At 40.1% G+C, this 18,169-nt stretch overlaps 1 protein-coding gene across 1 annotated transcript in view; it reads left to right on the forward strand.

The window, feature by feature from the left end:
- The first annotated feature begins 646 nt into the window (after positions 1-646).
- The window catches only part of grb2b (growth factor receptor-bound protein 2b), a 50,257-nt gene continuing 32,734 nt past the window's right edge, over positions 647-18,169 (forward strand). Inside the window, exons 1-2 of the mRNA XM_083779450.1 lie at positions 647-795; positions 3,235-3,491. Of these exons, the coding sequence (XP_083635576.1) occupies positions 3,414-3,491 (78 nt within the window). The 5' untranslated portion in view covers positions 647-795; positions 3,235-3,413. The remainder of the gene's footprint in view (positions 796-3,234; positions 3,492-18,169) is intronic.

An 18,169-nucleotide genomic window follows, 5' to 3' on the forward strand; every position in this document is an offset into this window, starting at 1 on the left:
AAAACTATTTTAAATTACTCTACCGTCATAAAACCTCAAATAGGCTACAGTAGGCCTAATGACTTTTCAAATTGCATGCATAAGATTGGTAGCCTAAGCCTAGACAACATTTAGACCTCTTATTTTTAGCTAATAGAATTGTCAATCCATTCCAAAAGTGCTTATCAGAGACCACGTTTTACATTTGCTATTTTTTGTAGACCAGTTCATATACGTTTTGTGTGCAAGCAGCAACACTGCTATTATTACATACTCCTTTATGTAGTACTATAGTAGTTTGAACTTGAAGAGGTTTGAATTGAAGCCAGTTTGATGCTTAGTTCGTCGCACGACGGTGCCGCGCGTGAAACACGCGACTGGACTGACACCGTCGTGCGTGCGATCGATGTAGTAGGAAATTAGGAATCGGGCTTTGACCAGTGGCAGAGCTCATCTGAATAGCTCTGACCAGTGGTGTCAGGCAGAGTAGAGACCTCATCTAAATAGCTCTGACCAGTGTTGACCAGACCACACTGTGACTGACCACGTACAGTCAGCTTTGACGCAGCCGACAGGGAGGAGTTCAGCTCTGACTGACAGGAAGCGGAAAGCAACCTCGCTACTAGCGCTAGCCGTAATGCTAACACAGCTAAGGCTGAGACTGAGAGAGAGAGGAGAGACTCCCAGTTCGGGTGGAGAGCGAAGCCACACAGCGTCATTTAATACCGCTCCACAACAACACAAAGGCTGGATAAATAATAACACTACAGCGTCCGTTCGGCACAGAGGCGGTATCTGAACCACACATGTGGAGTGGTGAGTTTGTTTGACACATAACTTGTACATTGCTGTCTCTTCTGGCGATGCGAGCTAACGGTAGCTAAGTTATGTAGCTACTAACCCAAGCTGTTAGCAAGGCTAACAACAGCCTGCTGCGTTGTGAAAAAGTGTTTTCTTCTTTTCTGTTGTTTGCCAACTGGAAAGTTGCCAGTAAAACAGTAGGGTTGTAATGTAATTTAACTCGTGTATTTTTGCTGTTCAACTTAAAAAACAAAATTATAAAATAAATGGATATCCACGGGTTGTATATTAACCCACTCCTAGAAGACAGCTTGGCGTCTTTTGGGGTTAATGTATACATCGTCAAGCGATTGGATTACAATTGGTGAAAAGACACTTTATTTCAAATTTAAAACATGTCAATTTTGTTGAGCCAAAGGGTCGCGATGCGAGATAGATGACGATAAGCCTGGGGCTGCAGCTGGTTAAGCTTTATTTATATACTCCGTAGTACAACGGTGTCGCTGCCAAAAAGAAAACAGATGTATAAGCTAAACTGTAGAGTTAAGATCATAATGAGATTTCACCATTCTAGATGCCGTAAGTCTCAATTATAGTAGTAATACTACATTTGTTACATGTCAGAACCATGCCGATATGATGTCAATTTTGTTTTGTGTTGAAAATTGAAATAAACAAAAACTGCGATAGCTGCAGTGAGATCGTTGAAACAGCATTTCCAGTCAACAACTTGGTTATGGTATAGTACCATAACCATACTATAGGCTATCTGCCTTGTTTTGGTCATGCCTACGTGATAATTATTGAGCAGTCATTAGTCATCCTTCCTTAGAATAACTTCAGCTAATGTAACGTGCCAGCAGTATCCATTTAAATCAGTAAGTTAATATTATTGAGGGCTGTAGTTTTTTCTGAGATTAAAACTTCAAGCTGGGCTAGCTGATGAACTGTCAAATAGGACAGTCAGGCGATTCTATCTGTGAGACTCGGTTGTGTCCAATCCACCCTTGCCTTAGTATAAATTCCCTCGACACCATGTCCAATATTTAACATTGTAGCAAATTGCAACCGTTTCTTTAGTCCACAGAATAGAGTTAAAAGTTTATTATCACCTGCCTGATACAAACTACTAAAATATTTACTAAATACTAGCTATGTCACTGAGAATAGTTTCAAATTTTCCTTTATTTGCTTTGGTTAAAATGTCTTTGTCCATCTTAGACATGCTTATCAATGGAAAATACAGCCTTCATGACCAGTTTTCACGTTTTTTCTACATCCTTATTTTTCAGACACACTAAAATACCCCCGAATCTGTAATTTAAGGAAGTATGCCTATGTGGTTTCTGTGCACCAAAACTACTACTACTAAAATGTCCAAAGCAATGATTGGATCCTCAATGATCGGTCCGGGAGTCGAACCCGCGGCACACTGCGACTGGATTACCAGTCCGGTGCCCAGACCGTTACGCTACGGCCTGGGCCTCCCTTTTGGTGTTTTAACTAAGCATTATGTTATACTTTAGCTATTGAAAAATAGCAGATCTACAAGCTCATAGCGCGGCACCGAGTGGCGCGCTATGAGCTTGTAGGTCTGCTATTTTTGAAAAATCGTGAAAATGCGGCACAAATCTTTGAATATATATTCTTTCAGAAGACGTTAGGCCTAAATGGGTTAAAACATCAAGTACAATAGGTGAATGGCTGTGACCCCTTGTATTTTACCAGCAGCCGAATTCCCGAATAAGCCACATTAGTAGTAGCTGTGTGATTTGATGTAAAATGTTTTTTATGTTTTAATGACTGACTCACAGTTTACAATACAGTTGTTTACAAGCATGCTATAGAGGCACACACACTTGCCAAAAAGCAATCATTGGGCATCACAAACTACTGGATCACTTTCAGATGTGTCCACATTCCAGTCATAAAAGTCATAATCGTGATGGCTCCGACTGGTCCAAGGCTTGATCAGGAGACATGTGTGCAGACACATATGACGCTATATGATGATGCTCGATGTGCTGCCTCGTAACTTTGAAAGGTTGTTGGCGGTCATCTTTTGTCAGCCAGTAGTCTACAATACAAAACTAGAGAGGAGAGCGTTCCTTCTTCTCCTTCAGAGGCAGGAATGCGCAGAATGTAAACAACAGCACATGGCCTCCTTTGGACCGGGAGTGACATATTGGAGAATTGTGATATAGCTTTTGATTTCGGTACTGAACGTCAATTTCGGTATGTATCGAGTATTGTGATGGTCTTAGTTGCAATGCATTGTGAGCTTGTTGATCATTGTTTGTCTTTGCTATATATTTCCCCCACAACAGTTGCCACCTATAATGAATGGCATGCCCAAAATAGGGACATCAGGTTGAAAGTGGTTAACAGTGTTGATATGGACGGCTTATGCTTTTTAATGCTTCTGCTTGAATGACACGTTGCTTTTCTTTGCAGGTACCTTACTGTGACCTTTATGTGAGGCTCAACCTGTGAAGGGAACGGGTCCTAGACGGGAGGAGAGACTCGGAGAGAAGCAGCCGGCCACAGAATTCTGGATCTGTGTTTTTATTTTTGAGTCAGCCCTTCAAACACACAACTATTGCCAAACAGGTTTCCAACGAGATACCAGAACGATGGAGGCCATTGCCAAATACGATTTCAAAGCCACTGCTGATGATGAACTTAGTTTTAAACGAGGGGAAATCCTTAAGGTAAATGTAAACCTTTTTTCCTCATCTGATCTTGTGAGCCATGTGTTACTGTTGATGCCCATTATGACTGACAGATTGAAAGTGATCCTGTGAGATTGTATGGCTGCACTTCTGTATTTTAAATGCAATACATCTTCTGGATTACTGACTTGCATGAAAGCAGCAATGTGCTATAGAGCGTCGCAGTCCCGCCCCCTTTCAGACGAGTGGACTGTTTTGGGTCCTTTTAAGATTTTGGCCCCCCATCTCTGTTTATTTGAAAACACCAGAAATATTATATATCTCAGGGTCCAAGCAATGGTTCTCTTCTCTGGCAAATATGTGTCCAGAAATAAATCTAATTTAAGCAGATTTGTTTTTTAATGTAACTTTAATGTAAGTTGTAAATCTATTATCTTTGAAAATATTTTATTTTACCCATTTCGGCTATGTTTTTAATTTGTAATAGATAGACAATTGTGTGCACTCCATTGAATGAAAAGGCCTAAATGCTATGAATCTTACTGGCTACATCTGTGTCTCTAGCCTATAGTCCGCAGACATTACAGTGCTATTAATACTATGATCAGAACCAATGTGGAACTCTGTACTGGGCCTGGCTGGCACTGTATAGATTAACAACACACACACACACACACACACTCACACTCACACTCTCTCCTTCTCCAGTGGCTGGTTGCCTGCCTCTCTACAGGCAACGAGCCCCAGTTCCCTCTCTACTCACTGCCTATGTTTATGTGCACTATGTCGTACAGCGGCGTACTATGGCATGATGCGTTGTGAGCTTGTAGATCGCTATTTTTGGCTCAAGACTGTTGTATCGTATGTAATATACATACTTAAAACACAAAGACATCATCCGAAGGGAATCCTGCTCTTTCAATAACACCATACTGGCACAGACTATACTTTTACACTATACTTTTATTTTCTCTTTGTTCCATAATTTCTTGCCCAATCCATATTGTGTCGTAGTTCCTATCTATCTCTGTTTCTGTGAACTCTTAATTACCGTTTTTCATATTATCACTATTATGATGTACTTTGCATCTTTGTCCCTTTACAAGGAATAGTGCATAGAACGTAGAATAGGAGACACCTGTACTGTAGGCACAGAAATGCATACATTAGACTTCATAGCTTACCTTCATAGCTTCATACTTCATGCTCAATTTTGATCGTTAAACGTATAAAACCACAGTTTCAGACTGTCCATCTCTCATTCCCTGCGGTCTTTTTCTCACACACACGCACACACGCATCCCTTAAAGACCTAGTGAAATGAAAAATACATGCATTTTATTTTTAAGTTTCACTCTGAATCAGAAAGCTGTGTGTTTCTGAACCAATCAGAACGTCTCAGGGTATGGGACGTTGTTCCGTTACATGCGCGACGCGTGCATGCGCATGCAGATTGGTTGTTGTTTACAAGTGACAGACGGGCAGCTAAACTTGTGGCTTATTTCTAACCTATGATGTTTTCGGATACAAATGTTAACGTGAGGATTAAGTTTAAAACGAGTTGACACTGCCTGCATGAGTGCATGTTATCTTAAATGAGATTAAAAACGGAGTAGTTCTGTAATCAGAGAACCACGCAGCGATGGGAATTAAACATGCAAGGCTTGACATGCATAAAATTGGCTTTTAATATAAAAATGCACACAAATTGAAAATTTCCCATTGTTTTGGCATCCATTGTTTATGCCCATATGATGACCATGGATATGGTCTAAAAGTGTGAAACTATTTTTCATTTCACTAGGTCTTTAAATTCAAGCAGAGCAGCAGAATGCAATCTGAAGTGTGTAAGAGTTGTAAAAGATGTAAGAGTTTAATTTCCTCATGGGCCATCATTACGAGGCCCTCTTTAATCTTTCATTGAAACCCCAAGTTGATGTGGGGCCTCAGGCATGACATTATTCAAAGGCCCACTGTCTGTCTTGTTGCCTGAAAAGGGTCGTCCTTGGAGATTAATGAGATGAAACACGATATTATATATAACGGGACACAAAGATTTCGCTACAGAAGTGTACATGTTTGGATTTGAGCAAATACAATCATTGACGATTTCTGTTTAATGTCAGTGTGTCTTGAGAGAGGAGGGTTTGGTTGGTCTGCATATCATAAAATTAACCTTTGTATTTTTTATAATTTCTGGACTGGGAAATATATTTGTAGCTGGATTCACTATGTGCCTGACTTCATAGATTAATACTTTTTTGTTGCCTTAAAGTTTCAGATAAATGCTTGTAGTTTCTCGAGGCTGAGTAGTACATAAAAAGCCCTTTTTGTAGTGAAAGCATTATAAGCATAACTGAGGCACTGCTTAAATTGAAGTTCTGAACCCTGCATGTTTTCACTGTAACCTTACGTTCTGTTTTGATCACAACAGTAGTTTGTTTTCACGGGCAACTGGTACGTTAACTCTGACAAGCAGGTGGAGAGAACATTGTTATGGTGCTCGCAACCTCAGCACAGCTGTCTACTAATCTCATGTCATTTGTTGTATACGTGAAATTTCCAAACTCGGCTTCAAAATAATCTCCTACCTACAACTAGGCCAGTTATTTCTTTGCAGACAGTGTCACAGTAGGACCTGATTACATTATAGCGTGACGTTCTAGTTACTACTAGTAACGGATGGTGCTCCTCTCCACAGTTTCAGCACCCTCCCTGCCCACAGATTGTAGGTTCTTGCCCTCAGAGCGCCATGTGGCGCTCAGGCCATCATGATCTCACGCCAACCGCCTCCAAGCATCTCGCAAGCAGCGCTAGCTGAGTTCTGCATGAATATTAATCAAGAGGAAATGCGAGGCCAATAGCTAGATGGCAGTGCTTCAGGACGGCAGCCTTGTCCATGCAGTTTCCTGCTGGATCTGTGCAAGCCCGAGGCACGACTACCACATGCTGCCCGCGACGGTCCCCAGCATCAGCGGAGAGGGGATCAGAGCCCCCCTCCCCCTAGAAGATTAGATTAATGGAATGCAGAGTTGCAGACATTAGCCAAAAGACACATGTTCTTATTGCATGGATATCTAGAAATAATGTTGTAGCCTAAGGGTTCCCCCTTCTGTGTAATTTCAATCACATCAACTAAGTGTTAATTATTATTTTGTTTTAAGTAGGTCACTGCCTAGTGTCTACTGATAGCAGCTTATATTATCTGTCTTAATTGCTTCTCGCCCTTAAGGCGTCTTACTGGTAATAAAGTACCAAAGTCCTGACGTCACTCCCGCTACCCCTCAGTGTTATTTTTGGAATTACTTGTGAGACTCAACTGGAGCCAGATTCAAACTGGGGTCTTTGCACTCACAAGGCACATTACACAAATAAGATGTATCCTCAGTGTAGGAGCAGAGATAAACAAGACACACTCTATTTCCTATAGTCAAGTGTAACAGGTACTGTCATGGTTTGTCATCTTAAATACGATTTTGTCTTCCAGTCATCAGCCTTGGGAAGTATAGCTATTTTATGATAATTGTACTTGATTACAGCACATTGCCTAACTGTATCTGTATGTGAACGTCACAAATGCAAAGAGACCACCAACTATTTGACCACCTGGAACAGTGGTTTTCAACTCTTTTCATCTCAAGGCCCATTATTTTTTAGCCACAGACCACCAATTGATGACATTATCCTCTCTGACCCAAAACTAAAACGAATATTTTTGTTGTCGTTGGGAGAGATAACAGGCAAGTGATCAGAAATGATCTTCTACAAGCGAAATAGAACAAGAGTCTAGAGTGGCAATAGCATTGGTGCCCGGGGGTTTTTGTGGCCATGAGTGAGTTACCGGTAAAGTTATCCACACTGATTTTGGTTTGAAAACGATTAATCTTTCAGCCCTAGTCCAAATCTATGGCTGGTACATCATACATGGAAGTGGATGAAGATAGGGCCATAAAAGGAAGTACATTTGTTTAAATAACATTACTGTATATGTATGTAATTCTACGTATATGCATCCTCCCCAGGTGTTTTGGTAGATTACGCATATTGCTTCCCTTACTGGCAAGGGTTATAAAGTGTGAACAAGCGTGACATCATCGAGACGTCGACCTGACCACACTTTTAGTTGTGTGTGTGTGTGTTTTAAGGGAACAGACTTGTCAAGATTATGTTGTTCACGTTTCCATTAATTGCATGAAAATCACATTTTCCACAACATAAATCTCACTCAATATTTTCTACAGCAATGAAAGCAGAACCAATGTTAGACCAGATTGACTAATTTAGGACCAGTTCCTGTTTAGAATGTCTGTCTATCTACCACACAAGTGCTCAAGTCATGCAATTGCAAAGTCCCTTTGCATTACTTGAACCTCTACCCTATAGAGTTCAGCAGAAAGTTATTTCTGGACAATGCATCTGAAATGGGGAACTATTATTCAATGGTTTGCCTGTTAAAGGACAACTTTAGTTTTTTTCAACCAAGGTTCATGTTTTAGGTTGTTATTAGAGAAACTAAAAGGTGAATGTAAATTTTCTTTCATTTTCTGCTTTCTTTCGTTTTAGGGATTTTAGCTGTTTTTGACAGGGGGGCGGGGGCATTCGAGCATGGGGCTAAATATGTATTCTTTTACAGAATTGTATGGTGATTTATTTTTTTATTTACTATAGTCCTAATAAACCCCAAGAAATTACATTTGGCCACAAAAGATCACAGGATCTATTGAATGTGACAAACTGACATATTGAGCCTATACACACAGTATAAGCCTTCCCCCAGTAGGCTACCTTCATATTCAGTAGATCCTGTGATCTTCTGTGGCCAGATGTAATTTCCTGGGGTTTATTAGAACTATAGTAAATAATAAATCACCATAACATTTTGTAAAAAAATACATATTTAGCCCCATGCTCGAATGCCCCCGCCCCCCTGTCAAAAAGAGCTAAAATCCCTAAAACGAAAGAAAGCAGCAAATGAAAAAAAAATTAACACTCATCTTTTACTTTCTCTAATAACAACCTAAAACATGAACCTTGGTTGAAAAAAACTAAAGTTGTCCTTTAAGCTATTTAAAGCTATTTAAACAGACACATTTTCATTCTCCTACTGTATGTCTTTATAAATTCTGTATGTACTATATGTAGCCAAATATTTCATATTTTTGACCGATACTGACTAGGGGACGGGTGTGCCCAGCAATTCATTTCACTATCATTTAACCGACATTCTTTTAAACGTTTATTCGAATAGTAAAATTGTTTATTAAGATGGATTAAAGTCCGTAATACTGACCATAGCACCTGGCACTACTGCCATTTTTCTGGACTGTAGTTATTGTGTTTTGAGGATAGTTTTGCTTTGCGAGGAATGGCTTTTATGGCTGTAAGTCTTGACACGAACTAAGTCCACTTCTCTGAACTGTAGATGAGTGTACCGGGGTCCCACTTGATGTCTTCTTCTGTCTGCTGCTCTTTTATAAATCTTTTTTTTTTAAGATTTTCTTTTGGCTTTATTGAGAGAGACAGGTGCAAAGTAGGCTAGCAGGAAACGGGGAGAGAGATGGGGGGGAATTAAAAAACTTCAGTGCACTGTGCCTACACATGTTGCGACCTCAGGTCGCAACATGTGTAGGCACAATGCAAGGAATAAATGCATTCGCCATGTATCCGAAGGAAGTCTAATCCAATCATTTTTAGATTTCTCCAGTTTAATCCTGAGTTTAAGTTTTGTTGTGTTCAAGATCTGATTTTAGGCATGTTTAAGCCTCCAGGAAAATCCGTGTTGAGGTTCTTAATCCACTGTTTTTCATTAAAACGTCTTTGTCCTACTGTCCAGTTGGGAATGTGTTGAAGTCCAGCACATTTTAGAGCTTCAATGCCATGAGCCATGAAATGTTGCACAAACCTTGTGGTTGTCTTTTTTCCATTGTTAATATTGTACCTGTGTTGTCCCAGCCTTGTACCTATTGTTTTACCCGTTTCTCCGACATATTGTAAACCACATTTGTCACATGTGATTAACAGTTTGACTGCGGAAAACGATTTATCAGACTTTTAATCAACCCCCCTTCAATGCCGAGATTGTTGTATTACCTTTAGAGCATACGCTGAATTATTTGGGCTTTTAATCCGCGAAAATCGAGCGAAAAAAGCTTCCCCCGTTTGTTATGAACGGCTGGACCACCCGCCATCTTGGTACACCCGGAAGACGCAGCACAGGACCCTCCTCCATGAGGCGTTGAACCCCATTCGTTTACATTGGCCTCAATTTCCCAGAAGCCCTAGCAGCCCACAGCATGTGACGATTTCCGTTTCCTCATCAAAACAGATGCATCTACACTCTTTCTCTGCGGCGAAGACGGATTTTCTTTTTAATTATTACATTGCGGCGGATTAAACACATAAAACAAAAGTTGCGTATCTCCGATATGGCAGCGACATTAACCTGGAGTAATCCATTCAAAGCACGGAAACTGTTAAGTAAATGCAGTTGCTGGTTCTGGTTGTTATTTGTTGTTTAATCTCTAATATGCGTTTTGTAGTTCTATTTTTGACTAATTGTTTGGGTTTGAAGTATTCTGGTCCCTCGCGTGCTGGTGTGTTGATTTCTTTTAGCTTGCTGTGTACTAGATAATCTTTAAGGTTTTTGTTTTTTCTGTAGGCCGATATAATTTTATAATCTTTTAGAAGATCATCCGTTCGGTTCTCAAAATTCCTTTTTATTCTGTTGTTGGCTAGTGTGCTCTGTGTTGAATAACTGGTTATCAGGGCTAATTTAGGGCCTGGATCTCGCACTCTTACTTCTAAGAAGGTACTTTGAGCTTTCCGGAGGAATGTCCTAGTGTAACCTCTTAGTCTGAGAGCCTTAAATAGTGTTTTACAAGCTATTTTGAAATCACTTCTTTGCGTGCGGGGGGGGGGGGGGGGGTGACACGCAGCAAAGTCCGTCGGGATCGAGAGTCGAACCTGTGGCACGCTGCACCTTGGCTGGATTACCAGCCAAGGTGCCCAGACGACTATGCCAGCCGCCTGGGCTTATACATCTAAAAGTTTGTTTAAAAGCAGATCAGATTCTCCCAGACATTTTTCACTATTGGCGACATAATTGAAATAATGATTGAAAAACGCATCTCAAACTGTGCAAGCAAATGTCTTTTTGTGGAACCTCTAAAGCAGTACCCTAAACATTAGCAAGGTACTGCACTTTTTATTATTATTCCTTCACTCAGTGTCTGCTCATGCAACAGTCGCATGCCTGAATGTTTACCCCCAGGTAACTGAGACAGGATGGAACAGGCTTCTCTTTACTCACTCATGAACACACACAACACTCTATGTTGCGTTCTTGAAATGTACTCTCTGCAACAGACATTTGATGAATAAGCACGATTTTGGTAATTTACTGTATAAATGCATACTATTTCGACATTGGGATTGTATTTGTGGGGTGACCATAGCCAAGTGCTTTGTTGTTTATTGTTGTTGACTGACTGTGCTCGTCACTGCTCACCACTGCTGTCTGTCTGTCTGATGATACGAAGTCTAACCAGCTCTGCTGTTCAGACAAGAGGTCCCTCGAAACGTCTACCAGGCTTGTGTGAAGGCTTTGTTCATTCAATAGTAGCACTGGGAGATGGTAGCTGTTGTTTTATTCCTATCCCTTCTGGTCTACAGGAGCGTCTGGGGTGCGCTTCTCTTGTGTTTTAGTCTGTGTGAAGGCACAGTGTTGGTCTGTGTGTGCTTTGTGGCACACCACAAAGCGCCTTGGTCAGACCGTTGTGTCATCAGCCTCCTAACAACTAAGCTTGATATGAGATATGGGAACTGTAAGCCCTGCACTGTCTGTCTGTTACTGACTATTGAGTTTTGGGTGACGTTGAAGTTTAAGCATTCTTATGTCGTCGGGCTGAAGTCCATGTTCCACTTTCTGGATGATAGAAATATTTGACTGTAGGAGTACTGTTCAATGTGTTCATCAATTGTTAATGTTCTTCACTTCGTTAGCCTCATAGGATAAATGCCTAAGTCATTTTTTATGATTTTCGGATAATAAGAAAAAACACATTTTCTCGCAAGTATGTAAGAGTTTTTAATGCAGATTTTTACAATGGCTTCCTGAGGGGTTAACAAAATGTTTTTTACAAAAAGATAAACATGAGAGTCATTCCATAACAAAAAAAAGTGACTTAGGCCATTTTCAAGAAAATAATCTGTGACTTAGGCATTTTTTAATACATGTCTACTAAACACCTGGGGGTCTATTAGAGTGATGTTAACTCCATACTAAACACCTGGGGGTCTATTAGAGTGATGTTAACTCCATACTAAACACCTGGGGGTCTATTAGAGTAATGTTAACTCCATACTAAACACCTGGGGGTCTATTAGAGTAATGTTAACTCCATACTAAACACCTAGGGGGGTCTATTAGAGTGATGTTAACTCCATACTAAACACCTGGGGGTCTATTAGAGTAATGTTAACTCCATACTAAACACCTGGGGGTCTATTAGAGTAATGTTAACTCCATACTAAATACCTGGGGGTCTGTTAGAGTAATGTTAACTCCATACAGAACACCTGGGGGTGTATTAGAGTAATGTTAACTCCATACAGAACACCTGGGGGTCTATTAGAGTGATGTTAACTCTATACTAAACACCTGGGGGTCTATTAGAGTAATGTTAACTCCATACTAAACACCTGGGGGTCTATTAGAGTAATGTTAACTCCATACTAAACACCTGGGGGTCTATTAGAGTAATGTTAACTCCATACTAAACACCTCGGGGTCTATTAGAGTAATGTTAACTCCATACTAAACACCTGGGGGTCTATTAGAGTAATGTTAACTCCATACTAAACACCTGGGGGTCTATTAGAGTGATGTTAACTCCATACTAAACACCTGGGGGTCTATTAGAGTAATGTTAACTCCATACTAAACACCTGGGGGTCTATTAGAGTAATGTTAACTCCATACTAAACACCTGGGGGTCTGTTAGAGTAATGTTAACTCCATACTAAACACCTGGGGGTCTATTAGAGTGATGTTAACTCCATACTAAACACCTGGGGGTCTATTAGAGTAATGTTAACTCCATACTAAACACCTGGGGGTCTGTTAGAGTAATGTTAACTCCATACAGAACACCTGGGGGTCTATTAGAGTGATGTTAACTCCATACTAAACACCTGGGGGTCTATTAGAGTAATGTTAACTCCATACTAAACACCTGGGGGTCTATTAGAGTAATGTTAACTCCATACTAAACACCTGGGGGTCTATTAGAGTAATGTTAACTCCATACTAAACACCTGGGGGTCTATTAGAGTAATGTTAACTCCATACAGAACACCTGGGGGTCTATTAGAGTGATGTTAACTCTATACTAAACACCTGGGGGTCTATTAGAGTAATGTTAACTCCATACTAAACACCTGGGGGTCTATTAGAGTAATGTTAACTCCATACTAAACACCTGGGGGTCTATTAGAGTAATGTTAACTCCATACTAAACACCTGGGGGTCTATTAGAGTAATGCTAACTCCATACTAAACACCTGGGGGTCTATTAGAGTGATGTTAACTCCATACTAAACACCTGGGGGTCTATTAGAGTAATGTTAACTCCATACTAAACACCTGGGGGTCTATTAGAGTGATGTTAACTCCATACTAAACACCTGGGGGTCTATTAGAGTAATGTTAACTCCATACTAAACACCTGGGGGTCTATTAGAGTAATGTTAACTCCATACTAAACACCTGGGGGTCTGTTAGAGTAATGTTAACTCCATACTAAACACCTGGGGGTCTATTAGAGTGATGTTAACTCCATACTAAACACCTGGGGGTCTATTAGAGTAATGTTAACTCCATACTAAACACCTGGGGGTCTGTTAGAGTAATGTTAACTCCATACAGAACACCTGGGGGTCTATTAGAGTGATGTTAACTCCATACTAAACACCTGGGGGTCTATTAGAGTAATGCTAACTCCATACTAAACACCTGGGGGTCTATTAGAGTAATGTTAACTCCATACTAAACACCTTTGGGTCTATTAGAGTAATGTTAACTCCATACTAAACACCTGGGGGTCTATTAGAGTAATGCTAACTCCATACTAAACACTGGGGGTCTATTAGAGTAATGTTAACTCCATACTAAACACCTGGGGGTCTATTAGAGTAATGCTAACTCCATACTAAACACCTGGGGGTCTATTAGAGTAATGTTAACTCCATACTAAACACCTTTGGGTCTATTAGAGTAATGTTAACTCCATACTAAACACCTGGGGGTCTATTAGAGTAATGCTAACTCCATACTAAACACTGGGGGTCTATTAGAGTAATGTTAACTCCATACTAAACACCTGGGGGTCTATTAGAGTAATGCTAACTCCATACTAAACACCTGGGGGTCTATTAGAGTAATGTTAACTCCATACTAAACACCTGGGGGTCTATTAGAGTAATGTTAACTCCATACTAAACACCTGGGGGTCTATTAGAGTAATGTTAACTCCATACTAAACACCTGGGGGTCTATTAGAGTAATGCTAACTCCATACTAAACACCTGGGGGTCTATTAGAGTAATGTTAACTCCATACTAAACACCTGGGGGTCTATTAGAGTAATGTTAACTCCATACTAAACACCTAGGGGTCTATTAGAGTAACTGTTGTTTGCTGTGTATGCAATGTAAAAATGCCCAAGTCACACAAAGTGAGTTAGGCGGCAACGTAAAAATGCTCAAATCACACAAGTGACTTAGGCAGATCATCATTTTTGAAGATAGTGAGCTTTGTGATTGGCTGAGGACATAGGCGCTAATCCAGGACGATGCAGCAGCCCCAGGAGAGCACCTGTAGGCAGAAATCTCAATTTCGCCAAAAAATGACTTAGGCATTTATCCTATGAGGCTAACGACTTGTCAATCGTTAAATGTAGCCTCTGCCCTGTCATTAGCACCACACTAGCACCATAATACTGAATGTGCATTGTTGATATACAGTTGTCCATACTTTATATACACCCGTTATACTCAAATACTGTATACCTGTATACTCATTGATACCACTAGTGAATAATATCATATATAATATATTCACTGATGTATTGCAATTCATGCATAGCATAGAAGATATAGCTCATATTCATTGTACATTTATATTTGTTAGATTGAACAAATTTAGCAATTATTCAGAGATTCAGTGCCGATATCTTGGGCCCACATCTCAGTAGTATTCTTTATATTATATATATATATATATATATATATATATATATATTGGTTTGGTTGTTCACATTTAGGTTTATTTTCTTAAAGTTGTAGTGAAATTAAAAATACGTTTTACTTTTAGACCATATCAATTATTAACAATAAAGAGAATTTAATGTTTGTTTTGACACCTAACCATAGTATGATCAAAAGTCCATAAAAATGTAAATGCAATTACTTCCTTAAAACGAAAACGTACTGTGTGATGATGTGTATTGTGTAGAGGTACACATCAATAAAAGCCAATAAAAATGAAGATTGCCCATTGTATTCCCATTGCTGCATCATCCTCCAAACACAGGATAGCATTAGCAATGCTGCTTAGGTTTTTGTAGACTTTTCTTTGATTGATTGAAATAATTTATTAACTGAGTGGACGACCCAATAAAGCAAGGGTACAAATACAAGAGGGTCCACCTTGTTCAATTCATCAAAGATGACCATTAGACATTACCCAATACCCATATATTGAATCAATGTATGAAAGTAAAGTACCAAGCTTTTCTTGGCATTAGAGGGAGGATCAAACTAGCGCTGGAAACGGACACCGGCTCCCTATTGGTTCACCACCCTATGTGCCCGCCTCCCCTCTCACTCACTCCTATGCCACATTTCCTGGTTTTTTCCCCCTTTTGAAACAAAATTGCCTGGGTCTTCAAGGCTACATATAGTATTACACAGCTGATGCCACTCAATGTCAATTCTTTTTCATTTCCGTTGGCTTTTAGAAAAGAGGAAAGAGCCTTTACATAATCGTTGATCTAAAAAGCCCTGCTATTGAAAGGATGAAAAGGGTCGGTTTAGGACACGACAGCCAAGCATGTAGGCCAATTTAATCATCACGAAACACATCTGTGTGGGCTTTTGTTGGCCGTGATTACCATGATGACCCTGTTGTTGAATAGGGACAGAAATATGAGAAACCTATTCTACAAGCATCATGAGAAAATTACCTTAATTATACGTTTAATGTAGAAAACTGTATATGTATAGTTTGTATACATAAAATGACCCATATTTCACCAGTGATTACAAATAAATGTACTTTATTGCTCTGTAAAAAAAAGTAATGGATTGGCTGAGCTCAGCTCTCTGTATACCCTGATGCTGTTTCACATTGGAGAGCTATAGAGTTGGTATCGGCTTTGTAAGTGGATCACTACTAGTTTGTTCTCTCTGCAGGGTCAGACAGGGCAGACGATCGGCTATTATATATACCTTTATTGAAAGGATAAGCCCCTTGAGATGTCGCATCTCATTTTAGAGGGGGTCCTCAACACAGATACATTGTACAATACAGTTCACAAAGCAATACAACAGTACAACCATACATATTCTAGCCTACGAGTGTCTCCCCGAAATATGGGACCCAATGCCTCTCTGCTTGGCACTCAGCATCAAGGGTTGTAGTGGGGGTAAGTCCCTGTGACATAGCGTCATGTTATGTACATGGGGTGCCCTATGGGCCGCATGACTCGGCAAGGCTTACTACACTGAGCACCATTACTGTCTATAACTAGAACACCATTTTATTTGTCATAGTTTTGGTGTGAACTCTGCCATCCACTAAGAACAATAGAAATAACGTATATATACTGTATACTAGTTACTGTATAGTCTTTCTCGTTGTGAATGGCCATTTAGACACAACTTTCTTAAATCCTCCATTGATGTCACACCTACACTCCACTGACTGAATGTGAGAAACCACATACGGTATATTTCCAAATGACAGCCCTTACTCAAATAGCCGCTCACTACCTAATAACAGCCCAGGTTCTGACAACATTTTGCGTAATAACCGCCTCGCCCAAGCCATGCAGCCTATATTTCATGTGCAATGAGCTGTGGTGCGCTTGTTGGCTCCACAGGAACTGTAACCAAATAACGGCCCGGTGCAGGCCAGTGCAAACAAAAATAACGGCCTACTGCAAATGGCAGCCTAGTTCCTTATAAACGCCTGGGGTCCAAATCAATTTAGCATATTAACAGCCCAGGCTACTATTTGATTTTGTTGTTTTCTGTACGTTTGTAATAATTTGCCTCAAAATCACCTTGGTTTGTATCGGGTTGAGACTTAACTTGTTAAGAAGCTTATTTGGTCATATACTAGACCTAGTGGTATGTGAAAATAGCATACTAGTCAAGTGAAGTTTCACAACGTGTCATGTGATTTCCCATCCATTGAAGGAAAAAAAGGGAAGGAGCTAGTTGGTTAATTTACATGGACTTTTTCTAAAAATACATGTGGTAATCTGGACATTGTATGCCTGCTGTTTTAAATTGACATGGATTAGGTGTTCAATATAGTGTGTAGCATGAAATGGGTGCTTGTCAATACTACAGTGAATGTACAAGAACGAATGAAGCGCTTTTTTGTGTGTGGTAACGGCTCTAATCCCTAACATGTCTTACTCCACTGACTAATACACTGAAAAAGACATACTAATGTATCTCAAATTAATTTGAAGCCCCTGTTGACATGGCCTGTTGTCACTGTATATAGACAGAGCACGCAATACTGTAAACTCATTGAGCGGCAAATCTCCTTTTTATTTGCCCTAGATTATCTCACTGTAGGCGCTCAGTGTCAAAAGGTCAGGCCATATGGCCAAGCTGTAGATTCATCATGGCTGCGCCCTTCCAAGCGCAAATGCAAGGCCAGACTATTTAAGGTACGCAAAGACAGACGAGTTCATATAACATTAGGCCTAACGAAAAAAAACGTTGGTTTCCGATTGGCTGTCATTTTTGGGCTGAGTAGGTAGGGAATTTATTTTATTTTATTTTATTTATTTATTTTCCGTGGGAAGGATGGGTAGCAAGGATATTTTCTTTTTTCCTACGGCAATGATGGATAGGCTTATTTTTTAATAACTTCAATATTTGCCTGAAATACCATCTTTTACATAATGAATGGTTCAAGTACACACACTGTATGCCTACAGCTTAACATTTGAAAACTTTGAATAGAATGTCCACACACTGGTTGAATACTTTAGAGTTTTAATTCAACTCCAAACCAAAGTAAAGTGCTGCATCACTCACATACCAAAAGGTTGGAGGTTGGTTAATTTATTTCTGTCACGACAGTTGCCAACAACCCAGAACATCCCATCGTCTGCATGGCTTGGCTAGTCGAGCAGTTCTGATTGGCTGGTCTCCAGCCATGTTGCCTCAGAATTCTTTAGGGGCACTAATTTGAGCATAACTGTGGAGCGCAGCTAAAAAGTGGCGTAACGTCAGCAGCAGACCCGCAGATTTAATGGGTAACAGACAGTAACACGTTAGAGTCTCCGTCACTGTACTCGCAGAACCCCACGCAATCACGCATACTACCGGCACGGTTTCACCTCCTTAATTATGTCTGCAAATTTAGTATTCAATCGAATTATTTGTGGCGGTGCTTTGCACGGGCAGACGACAGA

Source organism: Protomyctophum parallelum, assembly GCF_964188405.1.
Source record: "Protomyctophum parallelum genome assembly, chromosome: 13".
Classification (NCBI taxonomy): domain Eukaryota; kingdom Metazoa; phylum Chordata; class Actinopteri; order Myctophiformes; family Myctophidae; genus Protomyctophum; species Protomyctophum parallelum.